General features: G+C 48.9%; 1 protein-coding gene across 10 annotated transcripts in view; it reads right to left on the minus strand.

The window, feature by feature from the left end:
* Positions 1-19,622, minus strand: part of CHD6 (chromodomain helicase DNA binding protein 6) — a 194,991-nt gene that overhangs the window by 8,554 nt on the left and 166,815 nt on the right. For 6 of the 10 annotated variants that reach the window (XM_081556952.1, XM_081556949.1, XM_081556950.1 and 3 more), the window contains 8 exons: positions 13,797-13,857; positions 12,876-13,092; positions 10,971-11,179; positions 8,317-9,900; positions 4,307-4,458; positions 3,724-3,930; positions 2,158-2,610; positions 257-451 (listed from right to left, as the gene is read on the minus strand). In XM_081556952.1, coding sequence (XP_081413078.1) covers positions 257-451; positions 2,158-2,610; positions 3,724-3,930; positions 4,307-4,458; positions 8,317-9,900; positions 10,971-11,179; positions 12,876-13,092; positions 13,797-13,857 — 3,078 coding nt within the window. Of the gene's footprint in view, positions 1-256; positions 452-2,157; positions 2,611-2,762; positions 2,926-3,723; positions 3,931-4,306; positions 4,459-8,316; positions 9,901-10,970; positions 11,180-12,875; positions 13,093-13,796; positions 13,858-19,622 lie in introns of those variants that run through there. The other 4 variants (XM_081556951.1, XM_081556957.1, XM_081556955.1 and 1 more) reach the window with 2 other exon arrangements.

Raw genomic sequence — 19,622 nt, forward strand, 5'->3', positions numbered from 1 at the left:
TCAGAGGGGACACAGACTTCCCTTGGGCTCCCCAGTCCCCTGGTCCCCTCCGCGTCAGAGGAGGACACAGACTTTCCTTGGGCTCCCCAGTCCCCTGGTCCCCTCCGCATCTCCGTGTCAGAGGGGACACACACTTCCCTTGGGGTCCCCTGGCCCCCTCCGCGTCTCTGTGTCAGAGGGGACACAGACTTCCCTTGGGCTCCTCAGTCCCCTGGGCCCCCTCTGCATCTCCGCGTCAGAGGGGACGCGCACTCACCGCGCCGAAGCCTGGGACCTCAAGGGAGCAGTCGGCCTGCTGCCGCAGCCAGTCCAACAGGCTCTTGCTGGGAATGGCCTTCTCCGCTGGGCTGCCAGCGGCCGGGGTCGGCTCCGGGGTCGAAGTGGTGGGCACTGGCCCTTCGGGAGGGTGTGGGGTGCTCAAGGGGGCCTGTCCTGGGTCTTCGTGGACTTCCTGGATGGGGGGGAAGACAGGTATGTGCCCTTCACCATGACAGAATGAAAACTGGTTTCTTGAAGGACTCTTTCCATCAGGACTGCCCGTGCCTGACCGCCGACCCCCGCCACGAGTTCCTGACGTGGGGGGAGACCCCTCCACCCAACTGCTCTCCTCCCCCCTTGTCTCCGCGGTGACCTCTGTGCCATCCTACCGGCTCAGGCTCCCTCCTGCTGTCTTTGTCAGCAGCATGCCCTGTCCTGGAGACACTGGCCACTGCACTTTGCTCCCCCATGGCCCCTGCCACATGTTTTCCCGTAACAGAGTGCCACCCTGCAATCGACTCACCTGGTTCTCCCTCTGCATATACACTCGCCCCTGTGTCCCCAGTGCCTGCATGGGGTCTACTAATAACAAATATCTGCATGGTAAGATCTTCAAAATACTCTGAAGCCAAGAAAAAAACACTTCACTTATTCCATTGGAATTCTGTGATCATGACAGGAAAACTACGGCTTTGCGCCGCTGAAAAACGAAGACAACCTTCTTAAAGACGTTGAGGAACTGGGAAGGGAAAGAACCTGTCGTTTCAGCCTCCCAAATTATACAGAAAATCAAAGAGGGAGACATCTACTGAACAATACAGCGGAGCGCCCTGGCTGCAGAGGACCAAGTCGCTGGTTTGGTTTCCTGGTTTGCCATTTACTACCTGGATAATCTTGGGCAAATCATTTAATGCTTGTAAGTCTCAGTTTGCTCATTTCCAAAATGGGAACAGTAACCACACCTTCCCAGTGTTGTTGTGAACATCATACAGGGCAATCATGTAAAACCCTCAATGCAGTGCCTGCCAGAGGCACTCAATACTCGTCACTATCATTTCTTTTAATGTAGTAAGAAAGCAAGTAATGTTGGTTCCTGTTTCCGAGCCTGAAATTCAATAAATGGGAAAAATCAAAATACAAAGAGAGAGGTCAGTGGTCTCTGATACAGTAAGCAAAGTCAGAGGGGGGTCTCTTGGGCACGTGTGCAGGGTCTGCCCTTTTCTGTTTCTGACAAGGATTTCTGAGCTGAGAACACCTTAGTGTGACCTCAGCAAAGCCTCGCAGTGACCCTTGGCGGTAGAAGCTGCGGCCCCCAGTTTTCAGAGAAGTAGAGCAGGGCTCGATAATGAGCCCCAGGTTGCCCAGCAGGTCAAGCAGCAGCTGAGCCAGGACTGATGTTCAGGACATCCTGACCACCAAGTCCCTGCTCCTGGAAAGCCCGCTGCTGCAGACCCAGCCCTACTCCTGCTTCACTCGTTTGATCCCCAGGGGCTCTGAGGCCCTGGAGGCTGGGCTGTTTCTCTGTGACATGGAGAGACCTCCCGGCTTGTGTCTCCAGGATGCAGGCAGGTTAAGGGCCCTCGATGGACTAATATCTATTTCTAGAAAAGACTGAGGACAACTGATGACAAGAGTTGTTTCAAGCCGGACAACTGAAATAGGGACTGCTGCTGCTGCTGCTAAGTCGCTTCAGTCGTGTCCGACTCTGTGTGACCCCATAGATGGCAGCCTACCAGGCTCCTCTGTTCCTGGGATTCTCCAGGCAAGAATACTGGAGTGGGTTGCCATTTTCTTCCCCAACAAAGATCCATAAATCAAAAATTGTTGTGTCTCAGGAAGAAGGGCCTGCTGCTCAGTGTACAGAGGTCAAATTTGTACTTCATGGCCTCATATACCCACCAAGATGCCTGCCTGCAGGGTCTGCTCCTTCAGGAAGATGAGGTCCACCCCTCCGTCGACATGTTTCCGCCTTCCTCTCCGCCTCCTGGAGGCAGCGTCATCTCTCCTGAGGCTTCCGTTGACAATCTGTCCAGTCACTGGGTGGATCAGGCCAGCTTGCAGGATCCCCGACAAGTCCATGCCAAGGGCTCCTTGCAGTGAACCAATAGCCCCAATCTTGGGGGTGCTGGCGCTCACTGGGAAAGGCGATGTGGCCCCCGGGGACCCCTCCGATGGGCAGGAGAGGTCTATGGCTGACTCTCCATGCCAGCCATTGAGGACAATGGGGGGGTGCCCATGGGTGGCTGAGAATTGCTCCAGGCTCCGGGTCTTCGCATCCCTCTCTACCTCGAACTCGTAAGGACGCCTGTGCTTCTGTTCATCCTTCGTGAAAACTGGAGCCAAGAAGCTCTCCTGCAAACACACAGATGTGGCAAGAGAGGTTTGAACGCCACCTCTGTGGCTCAATGCTGGCTCTGTCTCGGTCCCAATTTCCTTGGGACTAGTAATCACCTTCTTGGAACTTCTTTTAACTCAAGCCTTCTCAAACTTCAGTACCTACCTACCTGGATAGCTTGTTAAAATGCAGATTCTGCTTCAGTGGGCCTGGGGTTCTGCATTTCTAACAAGTTCCCAGGTGTTGCGGAAGCTCCCAGTCCATGAACTACACTTGCAATTGCCAACATCATAGTTTAGGTGATCTCTACCTCAGCTGTACATCAGAATCAACTGGGAAGTTAAAAAAAAAAAAGCCAATACCAAGTTTACACCCTGGACCAATCCAACCAGAACCTGGAGCTTCTCCAGGTCCCCAGTGGAGTCCAATGTGCAGCTAAGAGCTAGTGTGCTAACTACCTACCTTAAACTTGAGCCCTTTAGTTTTCATTTGCATTTACAAACCTCAAAAACTCATTCCTCTGTTGACTTCCCCCATTTCTTTTTAAAAAATATTTAAAAAACTTATGTATTTATTTGGCTGCGTCGGGTCTTAGCTGTGGCTCTCAGGATCTTTTTTTGTGGCGCAAGGGCTCTCCAGCCGTGGCACGTGGGCTTAGTTGCTCCACAGTATGTGGGATCTTAATGCCCCGGTGAGGGATCAAACCTGAATCCTCTGGTTTACAAGGCAGATTCTTAACTGCTGGACCACCAGGGAAGTGTCTGACTTCCTTTATTTCTACTGGCTGCTACCGTTCCCAGTCCTCAAGTATTCACCCCTCCCTTTCCTCATACAGTCATCTGTCATCAAGCCATGCCTGCTAACTCCCTCCATTTCTTTGGATCCACTCCTGCCTCTAAGCTGGTTGAGAACTTACCTTGTCCTCAAGTGCCCATCTGCCTCCCCACCCCAGGGGTATGCCCCCTCTCTGCCCCCATCGCCCACAAACCAGCACACCACTCCCACTGAACTGCAAACCCACTTTCATCACGCACTTCCCTGCTCCAAGACTCGAATGAATCACTCGATTAACAAGTGCAAAGTGTCCTCCCTCCTTTGTTTCAAGGTCAACAGTCTTCTTAGGGCCTCACCTTCTGCATCTGGGCCACCAGCGCTGCACCATTGCTGAAGCTGTGCTCTGATGCCTCTGGCTCTGAGAGGCCGCTTCGGGGACCAGCGCTGCCGGTTAACACGGGGGTGGGCAGTGCGCCAGAGGGCTCGTACTGCTGGCTGGAGGGCCACTTCCCCTTTAACACCACGTGACAGATGTTATCTAGGCGGTTGATTATCACGCGATCCTATAAAAAAGCACACAAGCTCTGAGGAGGAAGCACTAGGTTATCCAAGTTTACAAAGTCCCTTGAAATCAAGCGGCACGTCTTCTAACCAGAAGGAGTTGATTAGAAGAGGGCGCACACAAAGGGACTCACTTTTCGAGTCTTAAAAGAAACGGTGTAGTCTGGACAATGTACTGTAAATACGAAGATGCGCTGAACACTTTAGTTTTATGGTCTAATTACGGTCGTGATACCTTTAAAGTCATGTAACTAATATCTTCTAAAGATATTAAACATTTGTCTGAGTTGGTGACTCAGAAAGATTCTAAAAGGTTTAATGTAAAGAATTCAAAGGCTGAGGATGCTCTGGGTGGGGTATGCAACCTCCGGGAGGTACCTTTGGCCACTCGGAGAATGAATACAGCGTTTTCTCCTGGAGCAGCTGAGCAATGGTGGGAGCCCTCGCCTCTTGCAGGTCGTCCCCGAGGTCTCCTGCGATGCCCGAGGTCGAGCTCTTGCTCTCCTCCTCAGAGTACTTCCCTGGATAATCTGGGAAAAGAGGTTTTAAAAAAAAATGAGACAGGCAGTTGGAAGACTGGAGTGATCTGAAAGATGAGGACATCTGAGGGTTTTTTTTTTGTTTTTTTGGCAGCACTGGACAGGGGACCGGAGTTTCCCAACCAGGGATCGGACCCACGCCCACCCCCCTGAATTGGAAGGGTGGAGTCTTAACCACTGGGCTGCCAGGGAAGTCCCTGTCTTCTTAAAACACTGGCCTATTGTGTGCTTATTTTAAACTGATTAATTACCTTGTCTTCTATTTCCAGAATTGTTCTATCAGTTAAGCCATAAAGCCACATCCTGCTCCAAGGCTACCCAAGTAAATCATCTGATAAGAGTCTGCGTCGGTAACCAAACCACCACACTGGATGACCACAAAGCCTTCCCCATTTGGTGCTGGGGGTAAGAGCGACATGAACACTGTGCTTCGATTTAGCGGCAGGGACAGTGTGGGAAACAGAACACGGCAAGAGGCTGAGACTAATGATGAAGGAGGGAAAGTCCTGAAACTTACAAAGGTAAACAGACTTGATTCACGCTAAAAAATGATGCAAAGACACCTAGGACATTCAACATCACTGACAGAAAGAAATGGAAATGTGACTCATTCTTTCAGTCTTCAGTGGTGAATGTTTATTATCAGTTGTGAAATGGATCTTCAACCATCATCCGCTTCACAGTGCTGACAGGACGAACTGAGTGTAGGAGCAGCTGTGGGCCTTTTCCGCAGTGAGATGACAGGGAGCGTCCACCCTCTGCAACGTGCAGGTCTCACTGCTGACTGCGCATCAAGTCCCCCAGGGGGCCGCAGGGACCCCTCCCCAGGAGCAGAGCCTCGCCAGGCCAGGGGATTCAAGGATAAAAACAGGACAGTGTGGCGCCTCTGGCCTTCTAGGCTCTTAAAGCTCGAGAGGGAAAGGCAGCCGGGAAAAACACACTAATAATAAACGAACAGTTTCAATTATAAACCAGGGTGAGGGCCATAAAGGGAAAGAAACAAGGTGCCCTGATAGCAAAGAAGAAGGAAAAAATCTGCTGCTAGAAGGGAAGGCTGGTAGAGGGGGCCTCTGAGAGGAGAGACCACCCAGGAAGAGGCACGGCGGGGGGGCGGGGAGCGGGGGAAGGGTGTGCTTGACTTTCTGAGGGACAAGGTGTGTGTGGGGAGCAAGTATATACAGAGATGAGGTGGGGGAAGGGTAGGCAGGACCATCACCATCATGCTGAGCTCTATGGGCTGGGCTGGGACAAAAAATTCAAAGTATTCTAGATCCAATGGGGCACACCCCTGCAAGGTTTTAAACAGAGAAGGTGAATTTAAATTTTGAGAAAAGAGCACAACACCCTGTGAGGAGTCAGGAGAGAAGTAGCTGGTCCCGCAGCTTGGCCGGTGATTGCTCCTTTGGCCGCAGAGAGTTCCAGCCTTAGAGACAGGGAGGGCCCTCTCGGCCCCGAGCCCACACCCCAGGTATGGAGGAGCGCTTCTGGGGTCTGCCAAAGCCCCTTTAAAAGCACCGGTGCAAGGGACTCCCCACCGCTGAGCGTGTGAGACGCTCACTAGAGCTTATCAAGTTCACTGCTGCCTCCTAGCCCAGCACAGCCCGGCCCCACAGCCAGTAGAGGACCGAGCACCTCTAACCCGTCCTTGCTGGATCCCAGGACTGAATGGGTGGTGATTTCCGCCACGACAGAGTTCAAAGAACAAGATGTACATATAACCCCGCATGTGGCAGGGACCCTTTGTGGCCTGGGGCAAGGAGAGTGGGCAGGTTGGGGCTGGCTCCTCCTGGGGCAGCTGAGGCTACAGGGGTGATGCCGCTCCTTTCAGTCCAGCATCTCTGGCCTCAGTCTGGCTGGTGGATGCACTTTAATTTGGGTTCAGAACCCTTCCGGAGAGAGTCAGCAATCCCAAGGCAGAAGCCGAAGGTGGGAGCTCAGAAATAAAAAGGAAGTGGGACAACCCAGGGGGCAGAGTAGGGTTCCTCTCTCTTTCCCACTTTAGAGCAGCAGCCCCCAACATTTTTGGCACTGGGGACCAGTTTTGTGGAGGACAATTTCTCCATGGACCTGGTGGTTGGGAGGGGTGGAGGATGTTAACGCATGCGATGGGGGGGTGGGGGTGGGGCGCTTGTAAAATACAGATGAAGCTTTGCTCGCCCACTGCGCGCCTCTGGCTGTGTGGCCTGCGGAACCTCAGCTTTGGAAGGAGTCACTGTCCTGTGTGGGAGGGGCTGGCCTGCCTGAATCCCTGTGTAATACATGGGCCCTGGTACCAGATCAGCCACCAACAGGGTGTTCTTTGTTTTTTTTTTTTCTGACAAGTATAAATAAGAACTATTTTTTGTTCACCCTAATATGCCCTCTTGGGTTTGAAGACATAAACACAACAGTGAAAAAGTTAAAAACCGTTTGTTGTTGCTCAAGATCTCTAATCACTGTATTCATAGCCTCCTAAAGCATATGCAAATCTCAGGTCACCTAGATTCTTAACATTTTCAAATCCTTTCCTAACCTAAGATTTCCCTATTTAAAAAGATCAAACCTATTTGCATTTTTGTTGAGTTGCATGTAATTGGTTATTTTTTTTTTTTTACTTAAAAAACTATTTATTTATTTGGCTGCATTGGGTCTTAGCTGTGATACACGAGATCTTTAGTTGCAGCATGTGCGATCTAGTTCCCTCACCAGGGATTGAACCAGAGCCCCCTGCATCTAGAGCATGGAGTCTTGGCCACTGGACCACCAGGGAAGTTGCCTAATTTGGTTATTCTTATTTCTGTTGAGTTACTCAAAGGAATCTCAATCCAACGCATTGACATTACAACACAGGGTTTTGACAATTAAGGAAATAAATGGCAGGATCTTTGTTAACCTTACTAAGTGTTAGTTACTCAGTTGCGTCTGACTCTTGGGACCCAATGGGCTGTGTAGCCTGCCAGACTCCTCTGTCCATGGAATTCTGCAGGTAAGAATACTGGAGTGGGTTGCCTTTCCCTTCTCCAGGGGATCTTCCTGACCTGGGGATTGAACTCAGGTCTCCTGCACTGCGGGCAGATTCTTTCCTGTCTGAGCCACCAGGGAAGCCCAACCTTACTAAAAAGTTAAGTGAAAGTTGCTCAGTTGTGTCTGACTCTTTGCGACCCCATGGACTATACAGTCCATGGAATTCTCCAGGCCAGAATACTGGAGTGGGTTGCCTTTCCCTTCTCCAGGAGATCTTCCCAACCCAGGGATGGAACCCAGGTCTCCCACATTGCAGGCAGATTCTTTACTGAGCTGAGCCACCAGGGAAGCCCAAGAATACTGGAATGGGTAGCCTATCCCTTCTCCAGGGGATTTTCCTGACCCAGGAATCCAACCGGGGTCTCCTGCATTGCAGGCAGATTCTTTATCAGCTGAGCTACTGGGGAAGCCCAACCTTACTAAAGATCACAGTTATTTTTGTGGAGTTCCTTAAAAATGACCTGCATCTCTGTTAAACTGCAGGTTCCTGGCGTTCCCTGGTTGTTCTCCATCACCCAGTTTCAGCACCCTACCTGGTGGAAGAACAAATTCTTTCCCCTTGACATCCTATATGGCATCTCATGTATACCGGCACACAGCCCCTGCCCAGACCACGCAGGTGATGTACCCAAGGTGCTACAGGCATGCTTAGCTTTCTGGAATGATCAGACGTAAGCTACTCTGCCTCATTTTCAGAATAAGCCCTGTAGCCTTCGCTTTTGAACACACGGTGGGTGTAAGGGGTCCGTTTTAGAAGCTGTAGAACTCTCACCAGCCCCCATGCACTCGCCTTCCCTGTTCTGGGAGAACTGGCTCATCCAAGACACAAGGTCCCACACACGGTACCTTGACTCTGGCAGTTCCCGTCTTTATCATACTCCTCTTTACTCTCATAATCCATGTCTTCTGGCTTGAGCTCACTCCCTTCAGGATACGGAGGGAGACCTTGGTTCCCTTCTGTGCTCTCTTTCCAAGGTTCCTTCAAAAGCTCCTGCTTCACTTGGAACAGCTTGGGTGGGACAGCAGTGGGCTCGCCCCTCATTGTGATATTATTGGCTTTGCTTGTGAAGGGGTCTGGGGGGTAAGCCTGGGGCTTCTCTACTTCAAACTCGTCCTTCTCGAGGCCGCGTGCCCACCTCCCCACGTGCTTGCAGTGACACTGACAGGCTGCAGGAAGGAAAGGGCCCTGTGGTCCAGGAGGCTGGCTTCTGGCCTCTGTGCTCCCTTTCTTGGCTTCCTCCGTGAGAAAGCTGGCCAGGCTCTGCTCCCCTGCCATGCGGGTGGTGGGCTCGCTGAGAGGCGATGCCACGGGCCTTTCCCGCCTGCCTGCGGCCAGCTCAAGGCTTTCCTCCTCGTTTTCGTCCTCGTCCTCCTCCTCATCGCTGTGGTTTGGACCCAAAACCAATCTGCTTTCTAAGCTTTTGCTTTCTAGTAAGTCGATTAGCTGCTGGTCCGATGACACGTTTCTTCTGGAGTCGCAGACACTCAGGTTGCACATGTCGATGAACCCGCTCTCATTCCCTGGGTCCAAGGAAGGGGAGGCGAAGCAGTTGGAGTCCAGCTGCCCAATGCTTTCAGGTCTCAGCCCTGCCTCGTTGCAGCTGAGTTCCCCTTCCTTTGAAAGAGACATCAACAGGTGTTTCTCATTTTTAATGTTCATCTGAGCTACTCCTGCTTCTAAAGTTTCCATAAAAGAAGGGTCTGAGGCTGTTTTTGCCTCGTGGCCCCGGGACTGGCAGTTTCTGTCTCTGCCTGCGGAGATGGCCGTGGCGTCTTGCCTGGACTCAGTACCGGCACCCGGGCTGCCCTGAAAAGGGCCTGGCTCCTGGCTTAGCGCCTTTTTCCCGTATATCATGCTCTCCAAGGACCCAGGCAGCAGATTCTGGTCATGGGTGAGGGAAAGGACATCCTGAGTTTTAGAGATGAAGCTTTCACAGGTCATGTCAGATAAGCTACCCCTGGGCGGACCAAGGTGATCGTCTCTACCTTCGATTTTCACGAGGTTCTCGGGTTTGTTTTCAAGGGACTCGGAAGTCCGGCTCATGTGGGTGTAGGCCAGAGACTCATACAGTTTGGAGTTGGTCTGGTAGAGGCAACAGAGACTCTCTGGGGCCTGGGGGTCGGCTCTTTTGTGCTGGGCGTAATTCCTGTAGGCGTCCAGGAAGGACAGCTGGGGGTCGGTCATGACGTAGTAGTCGGTGCGGTTCAGGCCATGCTTGGCAGTGCCGATCAGCAGGTCGCGGTCGTGCTTCCCGCACTCCCACCAGACGGGCAGGTAGAGGCTGGGCCTGCACAGCTGCAGGCGCTCATGCAGCTGAGGACACGTGAGCACCTGCTCCCGGACCTTCCGCAACAGCTCGATGCGGTACAGCGTTCTCGCGGCCCGCTCTTCAGTGATGGGTTCCACATAGATGCTGGGATCCGGGGGGCCTGCAAGGGAAAACACAGGGCCCGTCACTTAAGGGGATGTCCTCGGATACTCCTGCCCACCTGAGCCCCTGCATCCTTGATCTTACAGTTTGACCACCTGGCCTTCAGCGAGGCGGGGCCTTAGTGGCCCCTCAAAGATGCAAAGGTAAAGCAGGAGGGAAAGATTTTATGAAACCTGGACAGACCCACTGAAGGTAAAAGGGGAGCATGAACACTCCAGTTCTAGAAATATCTCTTCCTGATTGGTAAGCGTGTACTAAGTGCCCTCTCACTAGATACTTTATGGGTGCTGTTTAGGTCTCATAAAACCTCGATGCTACACCACCATCATCCTTGTGTGAGGATGAGGAAAGAGGCTCAGACAGGCCGACCTGCCCAAGGTGTCCGAGCCAGAATGCCAATCTAGGTCTTGTCACTGTGACTCTGAGATCCAGTCTATGCAGCTCCCTGCTTTTACTGAAAACTGCCCGACCGTGCCACCCGGGGGGCAAGAGGTGGGGTGTCTGAACATGCTGCCGTCAGCCCAGAACCACGCTGAGTAGGCTCGACATTTGTTTCCGCTTTTCTAGAATGTAGTACTATGGTCCAGAGTGAGTGAATCCATTACGACGAGACTGAAGAGAAGCCAGGGGAAAAGCTGGCGCATATTCCCACCAGGAAGAAATTTCTCAGAAGGGGCCTCTACTGGAGCAGAGGAAGTTTAAATGACAGTCCCATATTTTCCGTGGCTACAAGTCAACACATGAGAAAACATTTAAGATTTAGTCTAAGCAAAGTGCAGAGCTCACAGCAGGATAAATCTCTATAAGGCTGAAAAAAGAAAACATTTCTGTGGCATTTTAATCTGGATTTTAACTTTTAGTGGAGTTACATCATTTTGGGAGAAAGATTTTATTATATGAGGGTGGGCTCAATTAGAAGTTTGTGGGTTTGGGAAAACCCACTTGTCTTTATCTAAATTCTCACGTAGTCTCCGTATCTATAGCTATAACTAAAGCAACTCTATACCTTGAAGATAAGCTTTTACCCTCTTTGTCCCCCTGGGGATAGAGTGACAAGCGCGTCCTCACCACTGTCCTTCCAGGCCGGCAGACGACAGACACTGCGGCACATGGACACGAAGCTATAAAAATAGTGCTCCAGGCTCTCGTCCGACTTCTTATCCAGACGGGAAATGATGCGAAACTGTGTCCAGTCAAAGGTTTTCTTCTCTTGATCGTAAACGACACCAAAGGAAGACACTGTTCTGTAGAAGTCGGCTTGCTCCCTCCTCGTCCACCTAGAGACAAAATCAGAAAGGAGAAGGAGCGGTTTTCCCTTGTCGCTTTTTTTTGTTATCGAAAAAAGCTTAAAACAACTACTTGCTGAGTGCCTAGTTGGAGAGTCTGTGAGGTTCACAGAGCAGGCAGAGTGTGTCTATTTTATTGTTTATTTTTATTTAAGTTGGGAGAAGTCACTTGTAATAAAATCAGCCCACCAGCCTACCACCGCCTGCAAATCATATGTGCGTGCTTGATATCTTTTGACTTAACAGTTTTAGAAATTGCCCAGTTTATTTCCTCTTGTGGGAGATGAAGATCTTAATATAAAAATACTCTAAAGGCTTAAATATTTTGCCCATGACAACAGAGACTCATAGAATCCTGGAGGATTATATGAGGATTCTATTATAATCATATAATCCTGGAGGAATCTTTTGGACCATTAAATTCACTTCCTTCATTTTACAGATGTAGAAGCTGGTCTGGAGCGAGGCGGGGTCTCCCTTGGTCACACACCTCCCTGACTTTCATCTCACACAGGCTTTCTTCCTGGTCTTAATTTAAGTAGATGGGTGATCTTTTCTAGGACACAAAGGCTCTCTAGATTTTATACCCTGCAGGACTAAAATAATGACTTAAGGGAAATGGATTATTATATCCTACCACAGTCCTTACCAGGAGCTCTTGGGCACCGTATTTGCTGCCCTCAGAGGGACTCAGCTAGGAGTGGGGTGAGGGGTCAGTGGAGGAGTGAGAATAAGGGAGGACAGGGCTCTTTGGAGCCAGATGAGAGAACTCTTCTCCTTGAATTACCAAATTTCATAAAGGCAGGAGTATAGAGAAGTAATTGAACTCACCATGTGGTATTTCAATTCACTGGATGTTACAGTAAAAGGATGGAGATATAAAGACTCCATCCTAAAGGAAATCAGTCCTGAATATTCACTGGAAGGACTTATGCTGAAGCTAAAACTCCAATATATTGTCCACATGATGCGAAGAGCCAACTCGTTAGTAAAGACTCTGATGCTGGGAAAGATTGAAGGCAGGAGAAGAATTGGACAACAGAGGATGAGATGGTTGGATGGCATCACTGACTCGATGGACGTGAGTTTGAGCAAGCTCCAAGAGTGGGTGATAGACAGGGAAGCCTGGTGTGCTGCAGTCCATGGGGTCACAAAGAGTTAGACACAACTGAGTGACTGGACTGAACTGACTCAAAGAACATGAGCTTCACTGATTAGTTCTCGAGGCATCATCCTCAGTCTGTGCTGACCTTCGGCTGCCATTTTTAGCTTAATTCTCAGATGGGCAAGTACCTCCTTCCTTCCTTCTGGGCTGGCATTTTATGGTAGTCATTGCTCTCAAAGGCTTGATAAGGACTGTTGGCTACAATAAGACCACTTCAACGCATGCTATTCATTTTTCTGCTAAAAGAATATGACCTGATGGATATGTTTAAATCACATCCCCAGAGACTGGGGTCCTATTCACGCAAGTCTAGGAATTGTGACGAGAGGATGTCCTAGAACTCACTGGACTCCTGGGCCAGCATGACACCACCACTGAGGTTGGATTCAACAGACTCTAGAGACAGCCTGACTCCACATGAGAACATCAGACACACCTGCCCTCCAGCTATCAGTGTTTCCCTGGTCACCTTTACCCAGTGGGTAGCTCTGCATGCCCTCTTTCTTGACTGCTAGCTTTTACCTCTTTTGGGCTTCCTTGTTGATGAGCTCCATCTCTGAGGACCTCCGGAACATCTCTTCCTGGACCCAGTAGCCCTGGTTTCCTAGTCCCAGGACTTCAGGCCGGCAGAGCTCCTTGCGGTTACAGCGCTGGTAAATGGTGACCAGGCGTCGGAGACGAGCAGTGAGTGCGGATGAAACCGGCCAGGGCGATCTGTCTGGGTCGGAGCCATCCTGGGCTTCAAACATCAGTGAGGATATTAGTATTTATAGACAGAACTAAGACTATGGCAACTGGGTTTTTTGGTGGTGGCTGTTTTTTCCCTTCATTTAAAGAAAACTAAAGCGGACTCTGTAACTTAATGGAAATAGCCGATATCTAACAGCTTGGGAGCTAGGTACAGCTGGAAGGGCTGCAATGGTGCTTCAGAAACAGTTTTGGGTGTGGTGGGCTCTGTTCTCTCTCAGATACAAGTGGGCCTGTCTGTGGGGGTAGAATGGACTCGAGGGCCTCGCTGTAAGGCATCGGAGTAGGTGGACCCACTGAGGCCGTCTCTATTTAGAACTACAGGTTTTTGTGTGGCTGGGCTTTCTAAACACCAAAGCCTCCATTAAGTCTGGATTCAGAAAAATAATCAAAAGGACAAACCAAATACTTCTAACTATTCTCAAAAGAGAAAAAAAAGAAAATCAATGAAAAACTATGATTCCTTTTCATCCTCAGAATCCATCCTGACTTTCATTTCACTGCCAGGAAGAGGAAGCTGGCCAGAGCCACGTTAAAGCTCCATGTGTGACTCCAGCAGTTTGGTGAAGGTCAACTTTATTGGCTTTTAAAAACAGCCTCCTTAAAAAAACTGCACTTAAAAAAAAATTACACATGAACTCCAGGATAACTACAACTGGAGACCTTCTTTTTGCCTTCAGAAGGACACAGTCTCACCTGCCCGGGTGTCATCTTTCTTTTCAGCAAAAGGGCCATCACCTCCGTCACTGGAACTCTCCTAGGGATAAATGAAGTCGAGTCATCAGCAAAACTGCGGCTCAGACACCCAGTCCCTGTATAGAAGGAGTAAAGATGCACAGGCAACATCTCCTGCCCAGGAACATCTCAAAGATCAAGATGGTCCCTGATGAATAAAGCTTAACTTATGCACAGTCTTCAAAGAGCCAGAAAGCAGTTTATTTAAAAAAGCATTGTTTTCCCCCTGGAATCGTGTGGAATGATTCTGCCTGTAGAGAGAATGAGCTTGAAGAATGATGAACTGGCATGCTCGCCCTGGCAACTACATTTTACACGCACTATTTTAATTGTGAACTTAAATATTTGCTTTACCGTCATCGCTTGCAATCTAATACTGTCATTTCATAAAGCATGTGCCTGCGTCGTTGGATTTTTGCTGTGGGAAAGTGTCAGGCTCATGTTCATTATGCTGCATGTACTTTACAGCAATCGACACTATTTTCCTAAAACATGACTGCTCCAGACGGGAGACCTGATGGCGCAAAACTTCAGGAATTTAAAATTAAAATTGCGATCTGAGGCTCAGAAGCTGAAGTGATATCACAGGCACGGAGCTTATCCAAGTCAGAGTATATGTCAAGCTGGCTCTAATGGATTCCTCTTCAAAGGCTTGCTTGGTCTCAGGAAATGAACTTCAAAGGCTCCTCACACACAAGGCACGTGGGGAGTTTGGGGAAGGGCAAAGATATAGCACTAGTCTTCAACTAGACTCCGTTTTTAACATGAAAATTTATTTATTTTCTTACTGAAGTAAAGTGGACTTAAGAGTATATTAGTTTCAGCTGTACAACACAGTGATTTGATATCTTCATACGTTACGAAATGATCCCAACCGTGAGTGTCTCTGTCACCACACACAGCTATTCCAATATTCCTGACTATGTTCCCCATGCGGTACGTTCCCCCTATTCACACCCTCGTGACTTATTTATTTTATAAATGGAAGTTTGCACGCCTTAATCTCCTTCACACAGTTCACCCATTTTCCCTACCTAATGTACTGTGCTTCTGACGAGCATCTTAAGACCTGACTGACAGGTGAGAATCACCCCAGGATTCATGACTGCAGCCATGAGGGAGCACAGGGCCAGACCAGAAGAAGGTTTAGCAATCCATAGCCTGTCGATGGTTTTTGTGTGGCCCTTAAGCTAAGAATGGGGTTTACACTGGAGGAGGAGGAAGGGAGGGGGAGGAGGAGGAGAAGAAAGAGGCAAAGGAGAAGATGTGACAGAAGACTCTGCTGGCCCCCAGGCCTAAGATATTTACTGTCTGGTCCTTTACAGAAAACTGGGACCCACAGCCCAGGAGAGCCATAACCTCGGGTCAGGAGGGATGGACAGATACCAACGACCGGTGATACTTAAAATCCAAACCACTCTCCTGGGCCCTTAATACCATGGAAGGACCTGAAAGAGAAAACCTTGAGAAGGCAGAGGAGCAGGGGTTCATTTTCTTGCTGGAATAGTGATAATTGCTGACGTTACCGAGAATTATGTGTCACTGTGCAAAACCCTTTACATGGATTCTCTCCTTTAGTCATCAGAACTGCTTCCCCAGGTAGAAACTATTAGTATCTTCATTTTACAGATGCAAAAAACAAGTTCTAGGAAGTTCTGTAAATTGCCAAGGTCACGTGGATACCAAGGGGCAGAGCTGGGTTTTGAGCACAGGAGTCTGTGCAGGGCCTACACTGCAACCACTGAGCTGTCCAAAACAGAGAGTCCCGGCTGAAAATGTGACTCAGAGAGTGAAACATCTTTAGAGCTGGACAACACTAGTTTAATCTCTCTCCTTTGGTCATATGGCATCAGTGAAGGGAGGAAGCCTCAGGCTGATTGACTGCACCATTCTGAAGTATCACTTAAACGTACCATCACAGTCTTTCCCACTGTTTAGGGAGTTATAAGCAAAACCCAACCAGCCATGCCTTACATCCTTTGCTGCCACACAGAACATTTTTGAGTATCCTCACAGTATCTATGAAGACCCTTTGAATGCTGAAAGCTGTAATTATAGACACTTCTAGACTGAAAAATGTTCTAGCCTATGAAATGTGGGAGTCGCGTGCTCCTTACTATGCCATACAGGTGGCTGGTGTGAGCCCCACCACATCCCGAATCCAGAGGGGTAGCTCCAGGCGGCAGGTGGCAGACACACACGACTCACAGGCTTCCTTTCCAGTCTCCCTAATGCTTTCTGTTGGCCTCAGGCAAACTCTCTCAATTCAAGAAAGCTTCTGGGATCGGTAAATGTCTCTCTGTCTCCTGCCCTCTCATGATGGGAGGTTCCCTCTCTGGCAATGACAGAAAGGAGAAGATCTGGATGAGCAGCAGCCAAAGTGCAAAAGACGCTATAACCTTCAACATCACCAGTTTATTAGTGGGATCACGGAAAGCACACAGGAAGTCCTGCCTCTTAGGTCTGCGGCTGAACATTTCCTGGTTTCTGCCTCTATGAATCAACCTGAAAGAAATATTCATCTCGGAAGAAGTGTGAATCCATCACTGCAGAGTACAGGGTCCCCATAAGACCGTCAAAGCGCAGGCAATGGATTGGTTCTAACCTGCAGTTTCTCCATCCTGAGCCCGCCTGTGTTTGGAGTCTAATTGTCTATCAGTCTCTGACCTTGGGCAAGCTGTTTCAAGCTCACTCAAGCTTTGTCTGCAAAATGGAGGCAATAGTACTTTATAGGGTGGTTGTGGTCAAGCTCATTTCTTTGTTTGCAAAATAGAGATGATAGCACTTTATAGGGTGATTGTGGGGCACAGGTAAGCTGATGATGTGAACTGTTTAACTAAATAAATGCTGGCACAAGGCAAATGCCTGACACATGGCAGCTGGGACTGAGAAGCGACCCACACATGGACCCAACTGCTAGAGGACCATCCAGCATGTCTTTCATTCAACTAAAATGTGTCCTCGAAGGATGGCTTCATGACACAGTGGAAAACAACAGCAATAACAACAGAAGTCTATGGAGACCTAGGTAAACAAGTGGGTAAGATATCATACTCAGTACTTCATATGTGTTTTTCATTTATTCATTCAAAATGACCCTTTTTAGACAGACAGAAATTGCAGAATGGGAGTTTGATAATCTTATTGAATACCATAAATAGTTACTAAGTGGTGAAGATGGAATTCAAACCTGGAAGGCCTGACCCCAGATGAGGAGCTCTAACCACTGGGCAGTACGGCTTCAGGCGGGTGGAGACACACCTGGCTAAGTCAAATGCAGTGTCAGTCTCTTAACACTATCTCAGCTCCACATGTGCACTTCTCCACACGGGTGCAGGGCTGCTGCCTGATTCAAGAAGAGTACATCCCCACGCTTGTGGCTGCTCCTCCAGGCCTGGCTGCCTCCCCTCTTTGGTCTGGATGGGGGTGTGGGTGGGGGTGGTGGGAGCACAGACCTGCAGGCCCAGGGAACTTCCTCCAAGCACTCACAAAACCCAGGGCCAATGCAGAGGCCACAAGCGGCCTTCCTACATTTGTTTGTCAGGAACTGTGCTCGGTTCAGGCATTCCAACAGTGCAAAAGATGGAGTCCTTATCCCTCTAGAGCTCATGTTCTGGCAGTTATGAGAGACATAAATACTGGCCATGCAGTGTGATAGGGCTTCTTCCCTGGTAGCTCAGCAGTAAAGAATCTGCCTGTCAATGCAGGAGACGTGGGTTCGATCCCTGGGTCAGGAAGATCCGCTGGAGAAGCACAGGGCAACCCACTCTAGTATTCTTGCCTGGGAAATCCTATCAGGAGCCTGGCGGGCTATGGTCCATGGGATTGCAGAGTTGGACATGACTTAGCGACTAAACAAAAACAACAGGCAGTGTGATAAGTGCTCCTAAACACAGTGGGAAAATCAGAAAGAGTCACCAACTCTGCCAGACCCAAATCAGGCAGGAGGAAGACATCTGACAGGTAACTTTTGAGCTTTAGATTGAAGGACACAAGAGTTTACGAGGAAGAGAACATAGGAGCTCTCTGTGTAGAGGTAACACGATGCAGAAAGGCAGTTAAAAAGATCCCACAGCAGTTTTCATTTGTGGAAAAATCAAGCATCCTACAACCTTCAAAAATTTCATGTAGAAAGTAGATACACATCAAATGTCATTAACAGAAAATTCAAGGATTTTACAACGGAAAGACTGCAGGATTTAGAAAAAGACGTGAGCAGAGAGACATTGCTCTTGGCTAGTATGACTTTTCTTGCAGCTCATTAAAACTATTTGATCTTCCCCCCGTCTAGAATGGGGATAAGAGTAACACCCAACTGAAAGGGAAATGTGCTTGGTAAGCCTGGAAGTACTCCAGCTACAGTCAAACATCACTATTTGAGTTCAGAGACCCCCTCAAACTCTCAACTCCTAAGAATAGAGTCATTGTTCAGCTCCTCACTGAACTTTTCTTACAGTAGGATCTGACCACGTTAGGCATTAAGTTTCCCTGCAGAAGTTTTTTCCTAGCTCACTTGGCACATAACATATCCTCCTTTTACAGAGAGCACCTGCTGTAGGAAGCACTGCAGAGTGAGGACAAGACCCAGGAGTTAGGCACATGAACTTTACTATGAGTGGCCTTCAGAGCTGGGCCTGGCATGCAGCTGGTCTGCCTCTTCACACTGGCTGCTGCTGGGAGAAGGGGCGCATACCTGCAGCTAGAATAAAAATCAACCCTGAATATTCACTGGAAGGACTGTTGCTGAAGCTGATGCTCCAACACTTTGGCCACCTGATGTGAAGAGCTGACTCACTGGAAAAAGACCCTGATGCTGGGAAAGATTGAGGGCAGGAGGAGAAGGGGGTGACAGAGGATGAGATGGTTGGATGGCATCACTGAATCAATGGACATGAGTTTGAGCAAACTTGAGGAGACAGTGAAAAACAGGGAAACCTGGAGTGCTGCAGTCCATGGGGTCACAAAGAGTTGGACATGACTGAGCAACAACAACAACTCTTTTGACTACGAAAAGAACACTTGATCAGGAAAAAAGAAAGCCATAACATCTAGCCTGGTGGGCTACAGTCTATGGGGTCTCAGAATAGGCGGACATGACGTAGTGACTAAACACCACCGTGGGAAAATACATCCCACCTTCCAAACAAAAGAAATAACAGTATAAGCTAGGGAACTGAATGGCAGAGCTCAGATTTTAATTGTCAAGATCAAAGCCAGCTTCCTCCTGCCAGGTCCACCGTCTGAAGCTTGAGGGTGATATGCTTCAATCCACTGCTTAAATCTTGAGGAGATATGGAAACATATCTTCAAAAATTAATTTTTTTTTTTTTTTACTTTGGGAAAGTGATGTCTTTGTTACTGTTATAAGAATCAGAGCTGATGGAAACCAAAGTAGATACCCATTCTTTCAACTAGAACTAAAAGAAGAGAACCGAAAATTTTCGGTTGGTGATCAGGAGAAGAGGAAAGATTATGAGGACAATGCTACAGTAACCTGTGGTATCTAGAAATGCATGAAATCCTATCAGATTTATTTTCTCCACTCAAAGCCAGAGAAAACATGGTCGAATAGTGCCAGGGCTCCATTAAAGTTTCGGTCTGCTTATGCAAAGTCCTGAAGCTCATTTGTAACATGCAATACAGATTTCTGCTTCTGGGAAGATGCATTATTTCCCTATTCCTTACTATAAGTACAACTAAAGCTCCTGGACACTATATGTAAAACACACCTAAGAAAACACTGAAAGGTGAAGAGAAGGTAGACCAACTAGGGACTTTGGGACCCAT

This window comes from Giraffa tippelskirchi, chromosome 13 (genome assembly GCF_054371585.1).
Source record: "Giraffa tippelskirchi isolate mGirTip1 chromosome 13, T2T-mGirTip1v1.2.pri, whole genome shotgun sequence".
Lineage (NCBI taxonomy): Eukaryota > Metazoa > Chordata > Mammalia > Artiodactyla > Giraffidae > Giraffa > Giraffa tippelskirchi.